The sequence below is a fragment of the Bufo bufo genome, chromosome 1 (assembly GCF_905171765.1).
Source record: "Bufo bufo chromosome 1, aBufBuf1.1, whole genome shotgun sequence".
NCBI classification, from domain to species: domain Eukaryota; kingdom Metazoa; phylum Chordata; class Amphibia; order Anura; family Bufonidae; genus Bufo; species Bufo bufo.
In genome coordinates this window covers 547,986,501-548,007,180 of record NC_053389.1, presented here as the reverse complement: position 1 = coordinate 548,007,180, position 20,680 = coordinate 547,986,501, and the positions used below count along the sequence as shown (strand labels likewise).

Below are 20,680 nucleotides of genomic sequence, written 5' to 3'. Positions count from 1 at the left end.
AACAGACAGCTCCGTTTAGCTGAGGTGGGGGAGCCTTGACTGCCTGAAATTGGGTGCGGCATGCCACTGCATGATGCAGCGGTTGATGCGACAGACTGGACCACCACATCGGAGCCACAGTTCTCCCAGGCCACTTTATGGTGACGCTGCATATGTTGATGCAGGACCATGGTGCCAACATTGGCACCCTGGCCACGCTTCACCTTCTGCCCACATATTCTACATATGGCCGTGTTGACCTTCTCCGACAGCTTCACAAAAAACTGCCACACCGCCGAGTACCTGATTTTACCCCCAACACTACGCACTGGATGACTGCTACCACCTCTGCTTCTGTGAACCACTCCTTTCTGGGCAGGTAGGCTGCTGCAAAGCGGGTGGTCTACCACATGCCTGTTTGGCTCCCGACCTCCCACTGCTGCCACCCTGCTGACTCCCAGCCACGCCAACGACTTGCTGGCTCAGCCGCTGCCTCACAGGCAAGCTGCCACCCTCTTCTCCTGATGATGACGAAGGCCCTTCTTCACCCGGCTCCCAAGTGCGATCGGCTTCATCATCATCGAGTACTGACTGCACGTCACTGATGTCCTCTTCAATGGTCTCTGGGTCAGGAGCCTGACCGGTCGCAACACCAGCTCCAACGCCACTCTCCTCATCATTACTTGCCCACCTAGTGGAGGAAGCTGCTGATGTCTCCTCCAGATCTTGGCTGGGCAGTAGCTGCTGACTGTCCTCTAGTAACTTGTCCTCACTGTATAGTGGAGCTGAGCCCACAGCGTACATAATTTCTCTGGCTGAGGGAACAGAAAAGGACAGAGGCATTTTGAGGACAGATGAGGGCACAGGGCCTGCTCCTGGGCCATGCCAACTAAGGGTTGTGTCTGACGAACCCACCTACTGTTGGCTGGGGGTGTCTGATGTCACTTAGGATGAAGTGGATGACCGAGTTAACCAATCAAGAACCGCAGGGTTGCTGGTCAAGACTAGATCGCTAGATGACACCGGGAGCTCAAGCCTCTCACTGCGACTCCTGCTGCTACGCCCCCTTACTCTGCTGCAACCTGTGCCTGCGCCAGAAACATTTAGGCCTCTGCCACTCCCCTGTGCAGGACCTGGCACTTCTCTATATGACATACTGTTAGCTGAACTAAATAAATAAAAATGAAATTTAAACACCCCTAAAAGCGACAATGATATTTTTCTTTTTGTACTGAAATAGGCCACTAAACTTTTATCACATAAAACTGCAGAAGTGAACTGCATATATATATATATATATATATATATATATATATATATATATATATATATATTTTTTTTTTTGTAATGAAATATGCCACTAAACTCTTTCACCACATATAGCTGCAGAAGTGAACTGCATATACTGTGGGATGCGAAAGTTTGGACAACCTTGTTAATCGTCATGATTTTCCTGTATAAGTCGTTGGTTGTTACGATAAAAAATGCCAGTTAAATATATCATATAGGAGACACACAGAGTGATATTTGAGAAGTGAAATGAAGTTTATTGGATTTACAGAAAGTGTGCTATAATTGTTTAAACAAAATTAGGCAGGTGCATAAATTTGGGCACCACAAAAAAGAAATGAAATCAATATTTAGTAGATCCTCCTTTTGCAGAAATTACAGCCTCTAAACGCTTCCTGTAGGTTCCATTGAGAGTCTGGATTCTGGTTGAAGGTATTTTGGACCATTCCTCTTTACAAAACATCTTTAGTTCATTCAGGTTTGATGGCTTCCGAGCATGGACAGCTCTCTTTAAGGTCTGAGGACTGAGATGGCCATTCCAGAACGTTGTACTTGTTCCTCTGCATAAATGCCTTAGTGGATTTTGAGCAGTGTTTAGGGTCGTTGTCTTGTTGAAAGATCCAGCCCCGGCGCAGCTTCAGCTTTGTCACTGATTCCTGGACATTGGTCTCCAGAATCTGCTGATACTGAGTGGAATCTATGCGTCCCTCAACTTTGACAAGATTCCCAGTCCCTGCACTGGCCACACAGCCCCACAGCATGATGGAACCACCACCATATTTTACTGTAGGTAGCAGGTGTTTGTCTTGGAATGCTGTGTTCTTTTTCCTCCATGCATAACGCCCCTTGTTATGGCTATGGTTATGGTTGTAATAACTACATTTTAGTTTCATCAGTCCACAGCACCTTATTCCAAAATGATGCTGGCTTGTCCAAATATGCTTTAGCCCACCTCAAGCGGCACTTTTTGTGCTGTGGGCGGAGAAAAGGCTTCCTCTGCATCACTCTCGCATACAGCATCTCCTTGTGTAAAGTGCGCCGAATGGTTGAACGATGCACAGTGACTCCATCTTTGGTGCTGGTCTGTGGGTTGACCCTGACTGTTCTCACCATTCGTCGCTTCTGTCTATCCGAGATTTTTCTTGGTCTGCCACTTAGAGCCTTAACTTGAACTGAGCCTGTGGTCTTCCATTTCCTCAATATGTTCCTAACTGTGGAAACAGACAGCTGAAATCTCTGAGACAGCTTTCTGTATCCTTCCCCTAAACCATGATGGTGAACAATCTTTGTCTTCAGGTCATTTGAGATTTGTTTTGAGACCCCCATGTTGCTACTCTTCAGAGAAAATTAAAAGAGGAGGGAAACTTACAATTGACCCCCTTAAATACTCTTTCTCATAATTGGATTCACCTGTGTGTGTAGGTCAGGGGTCACTGAGCTTACCAAGCCAATTTGAGTTCCAATAATTAGTTCTAAAGGTTTTGAAAATAACAGTGCCCAAATTTATGCACCTGCCTAATTTTGTTTAAACAATTATAGCACACTTTCTGTAAATCCAATAAACTTCATTTCACTTCTCAAATATCACTGTGTGTGTCTCCTATATGATATATTTAACTGACATTTTGTTATCGTAACAACCAACGATTTATACAGGAAAATCATGACGATTAACAAGGTTGCCCAAACTTTCGCATCCCACAGCCCCTAAAGGCTTTTCAGCATAGCACTTGCACCCCAAGAACAAATTGCTGGAATGACAGAGCTGTATAATGGCTATTTGGATCCCCAAATAATCTTTCCCTGCACTTGCAAATCGCCTTTTTTTTACAATGAGGTTTTTCCTATCACTGTGCCTAGCGCCTTCTTTTTTTTTTTTTGAATCAGATCTTTTTTATTGAGCGTTTACCATGTAAATACATTGTTGTACAGATCTTACAAAAAAAGGGATATACAGACATAACTTTTATAATGCTGACATCAATCAGGCTACCAAACAATCAGCAATACTCTAATTTTCACCCTTCCCCCCACCCTTCCCCTCCCGCCCCCCTGTAGCACAGAAGTATAAAAATACAATATTAGACATTGTTATTCAGACGTCGAAACGACAGCCAGGGTTCCCATAATTTCTCAAACTTTGATGGGCATCTACGCTTCTGGTATACCACCCGTTTATAACTTAACATCGTGTCTACTGCACCTAAGAATTCACCTAAGGTGGGCGGCACTGTCTGTATCCAATGCAAGGCAATTAATTTCCTAGCTACATATAGCACTCTGCCTATCGCTATTTTATGTACCTGACTAGTGGACAGTTCAGAGACATAACCCAGCACACACACTCTAGGGTCCAGCGGTATCCGTACTTCGTATACGTCATGTATAGTCTGAGTTATCATTTTCCAGTATCTCCCTAGCTTCTCGCACTTCCACAGCATATGCATCAAGTCCGCAGACTCTACAGAGCACCTTGGACAGTCAGCCGTAGGTCTATGTCCCTAGCGCCTTCTGACTAGTGATGAGCGGCAGGGGCTATATTTGAATTCGCGATATATCACAAATATTTTGTAGAATATTTGTCATATATTCACGAATTAGAGATTATTTTATTGAATTCGATAAATCGGCAATGTAAAAATTGCATAATGCGATTTCGTAATGCGAAATACAGGCGTGGGTCACTTTGGCTACAGTTTTCAAGCTGGTATAAGTTTCTTGAGACTGAAGAAAATGGTTGGCACGGCAGAACATTAGAATAGCTTTATATGCACATAGAGTCAAGTGCTCCAATATATTCGCGATTGCGCTAATCGGCAGTGATTAGAATATTTTTTCGCACTACGTGCAACTTCACATTTTAGCGGGTCTGACTACAGATTTAGCAGGTCTGACTAAGTATTGTTATGAACTTGACATTGCTGCCTTCTCGTTGACCCACAAGCAAGAAGCAGAGAGGAATCGTGTTCAAATGGAAAAAAAATTACGAATATTCAGCACTATATTCTAAATATTCACAAATTCTCAAAGTGGCGATATTCGCGATAAAAATTAGCTATTAGCCTGCACTAAGATGCTGTGAAATGATTCCTCCCTAGCCTTTCCCTGCACCTTTAAATCATTTTTTCAGTTTTTTTTTCACAATGAGGTTTTTCCTATTGCTGTCCCTAGCGACTTCTCACGTCTGTCCCTGCACTCATAACACTGGAAAATGTCTGAATCCAAGATGGCTGAGGCTATTTATAGGGCTGTGACATCACAGGGCTGGCTAGCTGCTGATTGACTGCATGCATGGCTTTATGGGTCATCCCGCCTTTCCAGAGTTCCTTGCCCCATGTCCTCACACATGTAGCCGCCATTTTAGGAGAAACGCGATTCAATACCGCGAAGTGCGAGGAAATTAACATAGTAACATAGTACATAAGGCCGAAAAAAGACATTTGTCCATCCAGTTCGGCCGGTTATCCTGCAAGTTGATCCAGAGGAAGGCAAAAAAAAAAACTGTGAGGTAGAAGCCAATTTTCCCCACTTTAGGGGAATAAAAAATTCCTTCCCGACTCCAATCAGGCAATCAGAATAACTCCCTGGATCAACGACCCCTCTCTAGTAGCTATAGCCTGACTCCAGACACAGTCCTGGGGATAAATAGATGATGGGATAGATCTCTGTACTGACCCCTGATTTATTTATACATATTAATTAGATCTCCCCTCAGTCGTCTTTTTTCTAAAGTGAATAACCCTAATTTTGATAATCTTTCAGGGTTCTGTAGTTGCCCCATTCCAGTTATTACTTTAGTTGCCCTCCTCTGGACCCTCTCCAGCTCTGCTATGTCTGCCTTGTTCACAGGAGCCCAGAACTGTACACAGTACTCCATGTGTGGTCTGACTAGCGATTTGTAAAGTGGGAGGACTATGTTCTTATCACGGGCATCTATGCCCCTTCTGATGCAACCCATTATCTTATTGGCCTTGGCAGCAGCTGCCTGACACTGGTTTTTGCAGCTTAGTTTGCTGTTCACATTAGTTGCGAATCAAATTTTTCCTGAAATTTGGATCAAATTCCACTTCGTTAGCTTCGATTCGCTCATCTCTAGTGTGTCATGTTTGAACATGGAGGGGGAAAAAATGTATCAAGTCAAACAAAAGAGAAAAAAACTTAAAATTGCAAAAAGTGAAATAAAACTTATTTCAGAAGAGCACCTTGGATTCGGAATTTCGAACGATACAGGAACAAAAGGCTCTGGAGGATCTGATGGACCTGGTGGATGAACAATGTGATCCCATGACCAGTAAGTTCCCCAAAAGTTTGTTACCTCTGTCTTCTAATTTTCCAGCCTTCTGCCTTTATCCCAATATGGATTTATTTGTACAAATGGTATCTAGGGAATTTGAGAAAATACCTACAACCATTTGTCATGACAACTGTACCCCTGACATGAGACGAGCAATTAGGGAATTGAACCTCCTGGAGGATATCGTCATCAAACCGGTGGATAAAGGGGGAAATGTGTTTTTTTGGCCAAAAACACTTTATGAGAAGGAGGCCTTTCGGCAATTACGTGACCCGAATACATATCGACAACTGACATTCAACCCTATGTCTAAATTTAGGTCGGACTTGTCCCTGATTTTAGATCAGAGTTTTACTAATGGTCTGATTACACGCCGTCAGTATGATGGCCTCCTTCCTGAACATCCCACTGTTGTCTCCTTTTATTTTATTACCAAAGATCCACAAACAAGCTCATCACCTACCAGGCCGTCCGATAGTGTCTGGGACTAATGGATTATGTCAACTGGTTTGCAGGTATATTAGATTTTTTTTCTACGTCCTCTGGAGGAAATCTTACCCTCTTATATAAAAGACACATTTTAAAGAAAATGAATGGGATCCATCTTGATGCCAATGCGGTTCTCGTAACTTGTGATGTGAAGTCTTTATACACTTCAATTCGGGATTCTGACGGGATGGCAGCTTGTCGCCACTTCCTGTTGACCTCTGACTTAGATTCAGATCTTTGTGAGTTCCTGTTGACTGTTCTGGATTTTGCCTTATAGCATAATTTTTTTTACTTTTGAAGATCGCTTTTTCCTACAGTTCCAGGGCGTGGCGATGGGGGCGAATCGTAGAGGACATGCTTTTCATCTGGCAGGCCTCGTTGGTGGAACTCCATACCTTTTATAGAGGGTCTGAATCATAATGATATGAATATCAAACCTACCTATAAGGCAGGCACACGGAAGATTGAATTTCTTGATGTCGAGTTCCGGGTGGCAGATGATGGGACCGTGGTTTCTGATCTCTTTAGAAAGGAAACATCTGTCAATGCGCTGTTACATGCTAGTTCTTTACATCCGAAATCTCTAATTAAAAGTATCCCTGTAAGACAATTCTTACATGCCAGAAGAATCTGCTCCAATTTGGAGCTTTTTGAAAATCAGGCGGTGGATTTACAACGGAGAATTCTAACACGTGGATACAACAAACAAAATATCAGGGCTGGATATACTCGAGCTAAGTATTCCAACAGAGAAACTCTTGTTTTCACAGACCAGAAAAACTTCTGAATTGGACATCTCGCGTTTCATTTCTACCTATACTCCTCTGCATTTTGAAATGTGGAAAGCGTTTAGTAAGTACTGGGACCTTCTAATGGCTGATCCTGTCCATGCACGGTCTTTACCTGTTACTCCATCAATCACTTTTAGACGATCCCAAAACCTTAAGGACAAACTTGTTAAAAGTCACTATTCTACCTCATCTAGTGTGAACACCTTCAGTCCTTCTAGATCACCTTGCCGATGTAAACCTTGCAATCGCTGTGTTGCATGTAAGAATGTTGACAGAGCAACCCACTTTAGGAGTTCGGATGAGTCAAGAGAATTTGCAATCACTCATACGATAACCTGTTCTACATCTGGCATAATTTATTATGCCCATTGTTCCTGTAATCTGATTTATGTGGGACTTACATCACGAGAGTTCAAACGCCACATCCGTGAACATGTTTTGGAAATAGAGGCAGCGAAGGATACAGTGGACATTTCCACATTGAAAACTATTCCCAAACACTTTCATCAATACCATAAGGCCCCTTGCAGACGAGTTTGAGGGGATTAGGTCCGGATGTGTTGCGGATGCGTTCAGTCAAAAATGCGCAATTTCGCAAGCAAGTTCATTCAGTTTTGCCTGCAATTGCGTTCAGTTGCTCAATTTTTATCGCACGGGTCAAATGCGCATTGATGCGTTTTTCACGCGCGTGATAGAAAACTGTTTATAAACAACATCTCTAAGCAACCATCCGTGAAAAACGGGCCATCGTTGCGTGAAAAATGCAGAATATAGAATATGCGATTTTCACACAACGCACAAGTGATGCGTGAAAACCAACGTTCATGTACACAGACCCATTCAAATGAATGGGTCCGGATTCATTGTGGACACAATGCGTTTGCATTACGCATTTCACTCGCGTAGAATACTCGCTCGTGTAAAAGGGGCCCTAACTGTAGGAGTTCATCTCCTAAGATTTATTGGTATTGATTGGATTCTCATTTTACAATGAGGGGGTAATTGGAAAAAACTGCTATCACAGAGGGAGTCCAAGTGGATTTATACTCTGAATACGGTGACACCTGCTGGCTTGAATGAAAATTTGTCTTTTGCATCTTATCTTTGAGGATTTTTTTTTTTTCTTGTTTCCTTTTCTGTATATTTACTTATTTTTCCCATTTTCTTTTACGTTTCTTTCTCCTTCTTTTGCATTTTCCTGTACTAATCCGCCTATGATCTCCTTTGGGCGATCGCCACTCTATTTTATTGGACTTTTTTTAAATTAATTAATTTTTTATTTTTACTGTTTATATGTTCAATTTTGTTATAGAATTACCCAGTCTTAACATCTAGAGCATTTTTCACACTCCTGTTGTGGTTGAGCCTACACCTGTACGGTCTTCAGCTGTGGATCTATCAGCATGGAAGAAAGAAAAAAAATCTTTGATCTCTATCTAGACCTTTTTACTCCTTGCACTGTATTGTATGCCGTATTTTTCGCTTTATAAGACGCACCTAGGTTTTTGTGGAGGAAATTAAGAAAAAAAAAATTTGGAACCGAATAGTGTGCTTTTGGTGGGTTTTGAACTAATGGGAGGTCTGTGGTTTGCGCACTGTTATGGGGGATCTGTGGAGGACACTGTTATGGGGATCTGTGGAGGACAGTGTTATAGGGGGATTTGTGGAGGACACTTATTGGGGGATCTGTGGATGACTCTTTTATGGGGAGATCTGACCCCATTACATTGGGCCCCAGTAATAGCAGCCCATCCGTCACATATAAAGTGTATGCAGCAGCCCCTAGCAGTGCTGCTTTTCTAAACTAGCAGTAATGGCTTATCTGCAGTACTCACTATGCATATAATATGTCATATTAAAATAGGATACCATGATGAAATAGAGATTGACTGGGGATGGTAAATCTATAATAATAAGAAATATATAGGCCCTTAGTTCGAGGTGTAGGATCAGGTTTGTGCGATCGTAAACCTCAGATCCGACACTACACTTTAGCCCTGAGAGGTTCCCATGGAGATGGGCAAGCCGGCCAGAGGAGAGTGTGGTCTAGGTGTATGTAGGCGGCTTGGAGAGGCTGGAGCGAGCCCTGGGAGGATCATAATTGCAGATGTCCTGGGGCTAGGACCAGACACAGGGCACAGCAGCCGGGGGCAGAGACAGAACCAAGCCGCCGTCCAGGCATCGCAAGCGGCACAGACCTGCAGACAAGCAGGAGAGGTGGGCGGGTAGGGTGGAGAGCGCGGCACACCCCTGTTCACATCATGCCGCCACGCTCGCCTATTATGTCTATTCGCTTTTTTAAGACGCACAGCCACTTTCCCCCCACTTTTGAGGGGGAAAAAGTACGTCTTATAAAGAGAAAAATAAGGTAAGTTCTTTAAGGTTTTAGCCTTGGCCTTCCGTGGCAGCTTTTTTCTTGATCTCTGACAAGTGCCCGTTTGATTTCTAATTTTATTACAGATCTGGCGGGTGGTACCTCCTTTTTGTCACTATTTTAGTGTGTTTTCTTTATTTATGTTTTTTTATATGGATTATTTCTGTAATAAATGTATATATGTTTCTTAATCTTATCTGTCCCAATTTACATTTTTTTTTTCATTCATTTTTTCTACTTTTTCTCACACTCACACCCACACCCACACTCCCTTCACAGTCGGTTTTCATACAACCATTTTGGCATTTTTTTTATTTCACTTTTTGCAATTTCAGATTTTTTTCTCTTTTGTTCGACTTGATGCATTTTTTTCCTCCATGTTCACACATGACACACACCTTTTCTACTCCTCACTTCCTTTATCATTTTTCCGTACTCTGTTTCTTTTTCACCACACACTTCACATTTTTCACATTTCCTACTCTCTTAACAAAACTTTTTTTCTTCCACACAATAATTAATAAAAAAAAAATTCATTCATCAAAATTATTTTAAAATTTTTTGCACCTTTTACACATGCACACCTTGTGTTAAATTTTTTTTTATTTAATAAGAATTTTTTATTTTCTTCAGTAGTAGTTACAAAACATTTAAAACAGAGCAGAAAAAAAAGAAAAAGAAAAAAAATAGAACAAGCAAAGTAGAGCCTATACACATATAAAAAGGATGTTACTATCTTTTTTTAACATTGTCACAAACAGCAACAATAAGCCCAGCTCTATAAACTCAAACCTACTAGCGTTAATCCCAAATTTCCCCCCTCCTGCCCTTAGCTGCTGTCGCTGATCGCCTGAACCCCATACCCCCCCATACCCATCCACATACTCCACCCAACAAACCGAGATAGTCACTACTGCAAAACAGAGGAATATCGAGAACCCTGTCTTCTCCGCCTCTCAACATGCTCATAAAGCTTAATTTGGGACATAATCCGTTTCCATTCCTCAAATGCGGGAGACATGGGGGAGCCCCATCTCTTCACTATCAGAGCCTTTGCAATCAGGCAGCCCTTCAACCAGCTTACTTGATGTACGGGAGGTTTAGGGTTTTTTGCTATATAGGAACCCAAAATCACGGAGATCATATCCGGTATACAAGATTGGGGGAAATCCCCCTGAAGTGCTGCGAATACCTGCTCCCAAAACCGCTTTATCACACTACATTCCCATAAAAGATGGATATATCCAGCTTTGGGACTACGGCACTTTTGACAAAAAAAATCACGACCTCTGTTATTAGCAAACTTGGCCTGCATTTGCGGTGTATAGTATACAATACCGGAAAAGAAAAACACTAGTGTGAAAGTACCCTAACACACACCTTTTCTACTCCTTACTTCCTTTACCATTTTTCCTATTTTTCTTCCGTACTGTTTCTTTTTCACCACACACATCAGATTCTTCACATTTCCTACTCTCTCAACAAAAATGTTTTTTTCTTCCACACAATAATTATTATAAAAAAATTATTTTACATTTTTTGCACCTTTTACACATGTACATCTTGTGTTATATTTAATTCACATTCTTATTTGTCCATTTGCACTTTTCATTTTTCTTCCCTTTGCCTCCTGTTAACACTTCTTGGTTTTTACCCTCTGGCAAATCATACACTTTTTTTCACTCCTTTTTCCTGCTGTTTATTTCTGCTTGATCACTCTTTTCTGCACTGTCACTGCTGTCATGAATCCCGGACACTTTGGTGGTGATTACTGGGTGGGTTTTTCTCTAAGGGTGTTTTGCCCTTATCTAAGATGGTGGATCTGGCAATTGCTCGATTCCATGCCTGCGCCACACCCCCACCGGATCATGTGATCGATGGGGAGGTGTTGCATGCCTTTTGCTTATACCGGCCGGTCTAGGTGTGTGTTCAGTAATAGTATTATGTGTTTCTGTTGTAGCCATATTTTGTCTTAATGGGCGCTTGTGCTGAGGGTATCCTTCATTATTTCATGCTAGTTTTAAACGCAGTTTTTTTACTATTCTTCTTTTTTATCTTTTTTATCTCACATGACACTTTGATCACATGATTGCAATCTGCTAGACTTGCTTGCAGGAGGATACACCCTGTGTGAATGGATGTATGATGTGAAGTGGGGCTTGGCTTATATGATTTTCATAATGTGTGACTAATTGGTAGTACTGGGAATATATATAGGGGCCTCTCTGCCTTAAGCCTCTACTCCCCCTGAGGAAGCTGACGCGAAACACATGTCGGGGTCTCTAGGAGGTGCCACTACCCGGGTCTGTATTGTGTATATGTTGTGAATCATGGTTTTTTATCTAGGTGGGGGAGCCACATGGTTTGATTTTGCATGTATGTATACTTGTTTTTCCATCCCACCTTTTCCATTACTTGCAATGCTATAACTTGATGTCCTGACGTATTGTGTGCGCTCTCCATTTGGTTGTGTCTGTCTTTGCCAATTTATGCATCTATTTATTTGTTTTATCGATTTCAATAAAGATACATTTTAGAATTTACATTTTTGTATTATATCCGTGTATATGTTGAGTGTCTGGGTTTGTCCCATCTAGGAGCTATTCATTTTTGACACTTGCATTCTATTTGTGTTGTGCAGCCGCATTCCGATTTCGTGTTTTATTGCTCATTGGTAGCTATGTTAGTTAATGCACTGTATCACTTCAAGATACCATGGGAGTACAGAAAACACATTTTACTGCAAGAAATGCATTAGTATACCTGTTTTTTTAAAACATTGTATTACTTCAATGTACTGCGCAGTTAAAGCAAACACATTTTACTGCAATAACTGTATTATTACCATTGTAAATTGTCAATACCAGTGTGCAGTGTGTTTGTAGAACAGGAGCGATGTTTAATTGTGTCTTTTGTAATAGAAATATTAATAGTAGAAATCCGCTCTCATCAGACTTTGTGTAAGGACAGGCAAATCTCTCAACCGCAGTGAGACAAAGGTGTTTTCATGTTCAGTTCTGCTGAGCAACTGCCCTGTTCCCGCCCAGTCTGTACACTTTTATTGTTTACTCACAAAAGGTGTAACAATAGAAAAGGGGCTGGCCCATCACCCGACAATTTACTTCATGTAACAAGGATGCAGGAAGTGATGACATACGGGAAGTGACATAGGAAGACAAGACACCATCATTTAGAATAACATAGCCAGCTAACAAACACATGTATCCTGTAACTACTGGAGTTAACTTTATCCAGCCTTGCTCAGTGATCAATGCCAGATAAAGTTACTATGATCCTCATGCATGTTTATTTACAGGACAACGTCATTATCTCCAGCGGCTGATCAGGCGCACTAGAGACAACAAAAACGCACGTTCCTTTCATATATTGTTCTCTTAACAAATGCATCCACGCCAAGCCAATAAATCCACATCTTGCGCGGGGGCCTTATCCGGCGTCCATACATCAGCCAACAAAACACTGCTCTGCTGAACACATCAGTCTCCCCCGGCCCACAGCCCAGTGCTTAGCACATGGACCATTCGCCGACGGAGACCTCTGCGCCAGGCAGCTGTGACAGGACATACACAAGAAGATATCCACTCCAATGGTTTACCCTGACACTGAGAGACATGATGACAATACAAAATATATTAGAAACACATCCTAATAAAATTTCCACAACACTGTATATGTCAATTACAGAAAAAACAGTTGCAATTTTGGTACCATTTAATAATGTTTGCCAAAACCTGACTTTACATTTATATAGGCCACATAATAAAATGTCTGGTAAACGAAAGAGTGGAAAAAGAAAGACCCATGCCTTGTCAACCAAGAGTTAGAAAGTGGGTAGTAATACAAATAGCTGTAGCAGCACCAGCCAGTAGGAGTAGTAGTAAACCAGTTCTCTTTCACTTCCAACAGGCATCACATTATTTGAGGACAAAGAGGATGAGATTGTGGACTGGATGGCTCACTCCTCTTCTCAGTCACAGCAGGATGATGGTGAGGTCTCCTCTGAGTCTGAAATGGTTCTCTGGAGCCAGTGGTCACAGCATTCTTTCTTCTGTTCCTCCTTGCTGCCCCAGAAATGCCTTTCACTTGCATCATCTCTGTCTTCATTGCCCCCTCCTAGTAGGGTACCTTTTTTTCCTAAAACAAGGCAAAAAAAAAACATGGTCTATGGAAGATATTCAAGAGGATCTCCCTGTTGATGAATTGTGTGAGAACAGTCAGCGTTTTGTTTGCCATGAGAAGGGGATTCAGGTGGAGGTGGGGCAACTCTTGCATAGCTGTGTTGGTGGTAGTAGTAGAGGCACTTATAGCCACAGTGGTGGAAGAAGGGGAAGTGGCAGCGACAGTTGCTCTCTGGGCAAATACAGAGCAGGGACGACATATCACAGTCTGATAAAAGTGTTGGGGAGCCATCTCCATCTTTAGCCATCGATAACAGCAGGGCCGTCTTTAATATTGATTGGACCCTGGGCAAGAATTTCCTTGGGCCCCCTGAAATGCTAAGGTCCATCCGTCTTCATGAGTGACTATCGCAGGGAAGGCAGGTTAGTTAGTGTACCCGAGCATTCGATTTTAAGACGCCTGTGGCCACCGGGGGAGCACGGGAGGCAGAAGCACAGCTCCCGCACAGCCCGTCTCCCCTTTTCAAATAGAAGACGGGTGGCCCTTAGCAACGCTCATTTCAGAGAGCGCTGCTAAGGGCCATTTCAGCCACAGTTTTCTACTAAAATTAAACATTTTGGCTAAATAAACTATATTCTAAAAATGTTACTTTTCACTTGCCCTACACTTTAGCAAAAAAAATAATTAAATGGCAGTTACACTTTAAGCTCTTCCAAGCGACGGTTGTCCTGCGAATCGGTGATAAACGCCCGTCATACGGTTGCTAATCACTGCAGTATTATTTATTTAGGGACTGTAAGCACATGCAGTCTCAGGAGTGGGTCCACACCACACCCCTGCCTTGCAGCCTCACAGGAGTACAGGACCAGTATCTGTACACGTATGTATGGCATAATTAATGGAATGACACATCACACATGACATGACATGAGTGACACAGGTCTTTACCAGGCTGCCTGGTAAAGACCTGTGTCACTCATGTCATGTCATGTGTGATGTGTCATTCCATTAATTATGCCATACATACGTGTACAGATACTGGTCCAGGCAGCAGGCTGCAGGCCAGCAGACACATTATTATTGCCACATCATGTGTCACAGACTCACATGCCACTCTGACTGTACTGTACAGCCATTCAGACAGTTCCACTTCCTTTAGAAAAGCGAGCCTACAGTGCACACCAGCGACAAGTGACTTACTTACAGATAGTCTAGAGGTGACCGTGACTCAGGTGAGTAACCGAACCGTTACTGAGTGTCTAGTGATAGTGGTGGTGATGGACTGGGTGTCTCCTCTGTGACGCGGCCGCCTTTGCAAGTTGAGGAACTTGAGGGCCGAGGCAGGCGGCAAGGGGAGAGTGAGTGGCACAGAGGCAGGCAGCGTACGTACCGTAGGGACGCAAGGGCAGGCCCGCGTCGGAGGTCGGGAGGAGGAGCTAGCATGGCACTGGCCGGCAGACTCGGCAGTAAGTAATTGTAATTGACAGACAAGTACTTCACTAATGCGAGCAGCGAGCCACACGCCGCTCGCTCGCATAGAAAACAAGTGAATGTGGGAGTCAGGAAACTGAGCTGCCTTGGGCCCCCAGAAGCAACTGGGCCCGGGGCAGCTGCCCCTTTTGCCCTGCGGCAAAGACGGCCCTGGATAACAAAAATAGTGGTCAGGAAACAACTCTACATGCCCAGCAATTCAATGCTGTGCAAGCTTAACACCACCTGGCTACATTTCTGGCAGTGCAGTCGCTGCCATACTACATTCTGCTACCTTTAGGGAACTAATGGCATGCGCTAGCCTTGGAAGATACATAGCCACCATTATTTATGCAAAAAAGCCATCCCTGCTTTGTACTGGCAGGTGCCAGAGAACATGGGCCACTCTTTGCAGTTGTCTCTGTCCGGCAAGATGCACCCCACTGTGTACACCTAGAGCAGCTGTTATGGGCAGGGACAGTACATATTTTTCACGGCTCACTGGGCCAATGTTTTTAATTGCAATGGAAATGCAGCACCAAGGATAGGTTCTATTGATACCTCCATGTTTGTTTCAGTTTAGTTTCCACATCAGGCACTTAGTTTCATCTTCCACGTCCTTCTTAATGGACATCTCCCAGCCCCAACAGAGTAGGGCAGAGCATTGCTTCCACTCTCCTACCTTGCTATCATATGTGTAAAGTGAAGTGTTGCCATTCTGTGATATAGCTGATGAGCCTAGGTGAGAGTAGCCACACAGCTGATCAGTAGCTAAGGTGCATCAAGCAGCAAACATGCTGCTGGCTGTATTCCTGCTAACTCCAAATGGGCAAGGCGGACAGCGACAATGGCAGGAACATTGTGGCTGTGCTGCATTTCGTGGAAATAACACATGCTCCCTGCATGGCGCATGTAAATATAAATTTAGTGGTGGAAAGCTTTTTAAAAAAGTACAGTGGCTTGCAGAGGGAGCTAGTCATGGCCAAGAGACTGTCCTCCCATTTCAGTCATTCTTATGTGGCAAGGAACACCCTCCTGGACTGCCGCTGCACCGATTAATCTGCAATGTTCCAACTCACTGGAATTCCACCTGACATATGCTGGAGCATCTGTATAAGCAGTGTAAAATAGTGGATGATTTCATCATGCATCAGACCATCTCAGCAGGGAGCATGTGTTGTTTTGAGGTCAGACAGTTTGAGACAGGTGTTGCGTACCCAGGCCCTTCAAAAAGGCCACCAGATTTGTCAGTAGGGACAACTGTGGCATAAACTATATCATCCCTCTGATATTTATCTTAGAGCAGATGCCCACACTGATGCATAAACAACTTATGCATCTTGTTGGGCATCCTGTAGCTGTTGGGGACCCACATGGAGAAAGTCCCACTGAGGAGGAGCTACCACTGGAGGAGGAGTCAGTGGTGCACAAAGCTGATGATGATGATGATGAGACAACCCGGGGAGCCTAAAAGAACTGGGTCCTCCAAAAGCTGAAGAACATGGCAAACTGTATGCTTGTTTGCTTACGTACTGACAGATGTATCATTAGCATCATGCAGTCTGTTAATAACTGGATAGCCATGCTTTTAGACCCTCTATATCAAAGTAAAATGGGGTGATGTTTTCCAGTTGCAGAAAAGGAAGCTAAAGTATTGTATTACCAGAATACACTGTGTACACAGCTTACCGCAGCTTTCTGCACCCCTCGTGTCTGACTAGGAGACCCCTCCCCACCAAGTCACCTCCGTCCTACCATTTCCACTACCACAAAGAGCAGAAACAGCAGCTGCCGCTTCAGTGTCATTATCATGATGAACTATTTTTTTCACCTGCTGCTCCAGGTTGACATAAATCAGTCTAGGTTCAGTCCTACCTAGACTGTGGCCTTCGGGGCAGTCAGATTAGAACAGTGGCCAGAACTGGCCCAGTTTGCTCTTTCTTTCTATGCACTGTCTTGTCCAGCCTACAGTGTCATCTCAGAGAAAGTTTTCAGTGTAGCAGGAGGCATCCTCACACCCAAACAGACAAAGTTGTCCTTTGCCAGTGTACAAAACATCAATTTTGTCAAAATTAATCAGGCATGGATCCTTGAGAATTTTCACACACCTCTGATTGATGCCAATGAACAGATCAGCCATTGCTGACGGTGGCTATTTATTGCCAGCTCCATCATACCATTGTCTGCCTGCATACCATCAGATTCCATACCTTATGGCTGCTGCTGTTACCACCACCGCCACACCTAATGCTCCCTCCTGATGATCCCCCAACTGCCACTTCCATTACCCCTACTGTTACGACCATTACCTCTACACAGCCACCGCTACTAATATTCTACTACCCGAACATAGCCGCACACACATCTACTTTGTTGTCTGTTCCAAGCTGTTATCCTACTGCTGTAGCTAATATTGCGGCCACATGCCACTATTGTCCTACCCTTTCCACATCCACACTGTACTGCTGCTGCTCCCAAGTAAGGCCTCATGCACATGGCCGTGTTCTGTGGCCGAGAGCGGTCTGTGGTAACACGGCCTGGATTCCTATTGAGAGCAGGAGCGCACGGCGTCATTGGTTGCTATGACGCCGTGCGCTTCATGCCGCCGCTGCACTACAGTAATACACTATACGAGTGTATTACTGTAGTGCAGCGGCGGCATGAAGCGCACGGCGTTATAGAAACCAATGACGCCGTGCTCTCAACAGGAATCCAGGCCGTGTTACCACGGACTGCTCTCGGCCGCGGAACACGGCCGTGTGCATGAGGCCTAAAAGGGAGAATTTTTCCATTCTCGTTCAGAAGACACTGTTTCTTCTGACAGTTAAGGCTACTTTCACACTTGCGGCAGAGAGATCCGGCAAGCAGCTCCGTCGCCGGAACTGCCTGCCGGATCAGGCAAAACGTATACCAACTGATGGCATTAGTAAAACTGATCAGGATCCTGATCAGTCTTAAAAATGCCTGATCAGTCGAAAAAATGCTTAGAAATGCCGGATCCGTCTTTCCGGTGTCATCCGGCAAAAACGGACCTGGCATTTATTTTTTTCACCTTTTTTTTCAGTTTGCGCATGCGCAGACCGGAAGGACGGATCCGCTATTCCAGTATTCTGAATGCCGGATCCGGCACTAATACATTCCTATGGGAAAAAATGCCGGATCCGGCATTCAGGCAAGTCTTAAGTTTTTTTCGCCGGAGATAAAACCGTAGCATGCTGCGGTTTTCTCTTTTGCCTGATCAGTCAAAACGACTGAACTGAAGACATCCTGGTGCATCCTGAACGGATTACTCTCGATTTACGGCTTTTTTACACTTGGGTTGTCCGGATCCGGCGTGTACTCCACTTGCCGGAATTACACTCCGGATCCGGAAAAACGCAAGTGTACTGAAAGCATTGGAAGACGGAGCCGTCTTCAAAATGCTTTCAGTGTTACTATGGCACCCAGGACGCTATTAAAGTCCTGGTTGCCATAGTAGGAGCGGGGAGCGGTATACTTACAGTCCGTGCGGCTCCCGGGGCGCTCCAGAATGACGTCAGAGCGCCCCATGCGCATGGATGACGTGTCCAATGCGATCACATGATCCATGCGCGTGGGGCGCCCTGACGTCACTCTGGAGCGCCCGGGGAGCCGCACGGACGGTAAGTATACTGCTCCCCCGCTCCCCACTACACTTTACCATGGCTGCCGGGACTTTAGCGTCCCGGCAGCCATGGTAACCATTCAGAAAAAGCTAAATGTCGGCTCCGGCAATGCGCCGAAACGACGTTTAGCTTAAGGCCGGATCCGGATCAATGCCTTTCAATGGGCATTAATTCCGGATCCGGCATTGCGGCAAGTGTTCCGGATTTTTGGCCGGAGCAAAAAGCGCAGCATGCTGCAGTATTTTCTCCGGCCAAAAAACGTTCCGTTCCGGAACTGAAGACATCCTGATGCATCCTGAACGGATTTCACTCCATTCAGAGTGCATGGGGATAATCCTGATCAGGATTCTTCCGGCATAGAGCCCCGACGACGGAACTCTATGCCGGAAGAAAAGAACGCAGGTGTGAAAGAGCCCTTAGAATGCATGGGGATAAAACTAATCAGTTCTTTTCCGGTATAGAGCCCCTGTGACGGAACTCTATGCCGGAAAAGAAAAACGCAAGTGTGAAAGTACCCTAACACTTGTGCATGTATAAATATTGGCAGGCATTATGCCTTTGTTAAGGCGTAAGTTTTGCCACTTGTTCACAACAAACCACAGGTTTTTTTTCCCAATAACACCATGTATGTTTAAAAACCATCTGCCCAAATTAAAACAGGCACAAATGAAGATAAATGTGGGGGGCCGCTGGCCCTGCCCACTCCTTGTCCTCAACATGCTCCCTTTTGAAAGCAGTGAGGGTGGCGCAATAACGCCACTTGCAACAAAATTTGTCGCAAGTGTAGTTTAAAAACTCGCAAGTTGCTATGTAACTTTTTTTACGCCAGAAAAGAAGCACAGGAAGATGATACATCTCCTCCATAAAGTCTAACCATGTATTCACAAGTGGCAGATTTGTAGCAAAAATTGAATTAATCTCCCATGGGGTTTGTAAACACCTATGTATATGTTCCAGAAACAACTCAATGTTAAATCCTTTTTATTCTCCTTCGCACTTGTTTCAAGTTTAAGCTGTCTAAAAAGGCCTAAACTTTTCTATTACTGAAAATGATGAATTTGTGCATTACTGCTTGGATTATTTTGATATAATAATTATTTTTATTATTAATTAAGATGGCCCAGAAAAAACACAGGGAAATCAGTGAAAACTAACTTTTGTATCTGCTCTAGTGTTCAGTCCATCAAGTATATGGGTAAAATACCTGAAAAGATGATTGCAGTGTAATATTTTGTGTTAATGTCTGGCAATAACCATTGATGTGTGATAGCTAGATACATATATCATTACATGCATAACAAAATATTTTTTAGGCCATATATGTCAATTGGAACATTGAGGGATCAAGTGATCTATCCTGACTCTGTGGATGACATGCATGAAAAAGGATATGAAGATGAAGATCTTGAGCGTATTCTTGATATTGTACATCTGAATCATATTGTACAAAGGGAAGGAGGTACATGCTTTTTGTCACTTGGTTTCAGAATACCTATTATAGCTGTACAATAGCCATAAGACTCACTTAGTCTTTGGATTGTATTTTCCAATAGTGTGTCAGCATTGTCTACAAAATAATAGTAGCCAGCAACATGTGGGCATTCACACAACTGTATTTTCGGTCTGTGTTCGATTTGCATTATTTGTGGATTGCACGCGTACCCATTAATTTTTATAGGGCTGCAAAAAATACAGATAGGATACAGATGTTATCCGTGTGCTAACCGCATCTGTGCGGCCGATCCGCACATTATAGAACATGTCCTATTCTCTTCCGTTTTATGGGCAAGAGTAGGTATTTTTTCAATCGGGCCTGTGAAAGGTGCGGGATGCACACAGACTGCATCTGTATTTTGTGGATCTGCGATTCGCGGACCACAAAACAGATACGGTTGTGTGAATATACCCTTAGTTTGAATTTTCACTATTTTCTGTGGACAATACAATACACATCACAAACATGAAATGGTTGTATATTTTACTTATTTTGTAGCAGGGATTAGTCGTTTTACACCCATAAACTAATTCTGACTTCCTGTAGTGAGCACAGGCGTAAAATACTTTGACTAGCTTTACTAATGGAAAGCAGCACTCACAGCATTGTGTGGAAAAAACTCATGGAATTATCCCACCTTAGTACAGTATCACAAAAAATATATTAAAAGGATTTTCCAGAATTTTAATATTGATGACCTATCTTCGGGATATG

General features: G+C 43.5%; 1 protein-coding gene across 1 annotated transcript in view; it reads left to right on the top strand.

The window, feature by feature from the left end:
* ABCD2 (ATP binding cassette subfamily D member 2) overlaps positions 1 to 20,680 on the top strand; it is a 138,083-nt gene that overhangs the window by 89,989 nt on the left and 27,414 nt on the right. Inside the window, exon 7 of the mRNA XM_040412408.1 lies at positions 19,785 to 19,930. Within this exon, the coding sequence (XP_040268342.1) occupies positions 19,785 to 19,930 (146 nt within the window). The remainder of the gene's footprint in view (positions 1 to 19,784; positions 19,931 to 20,680) is intronic.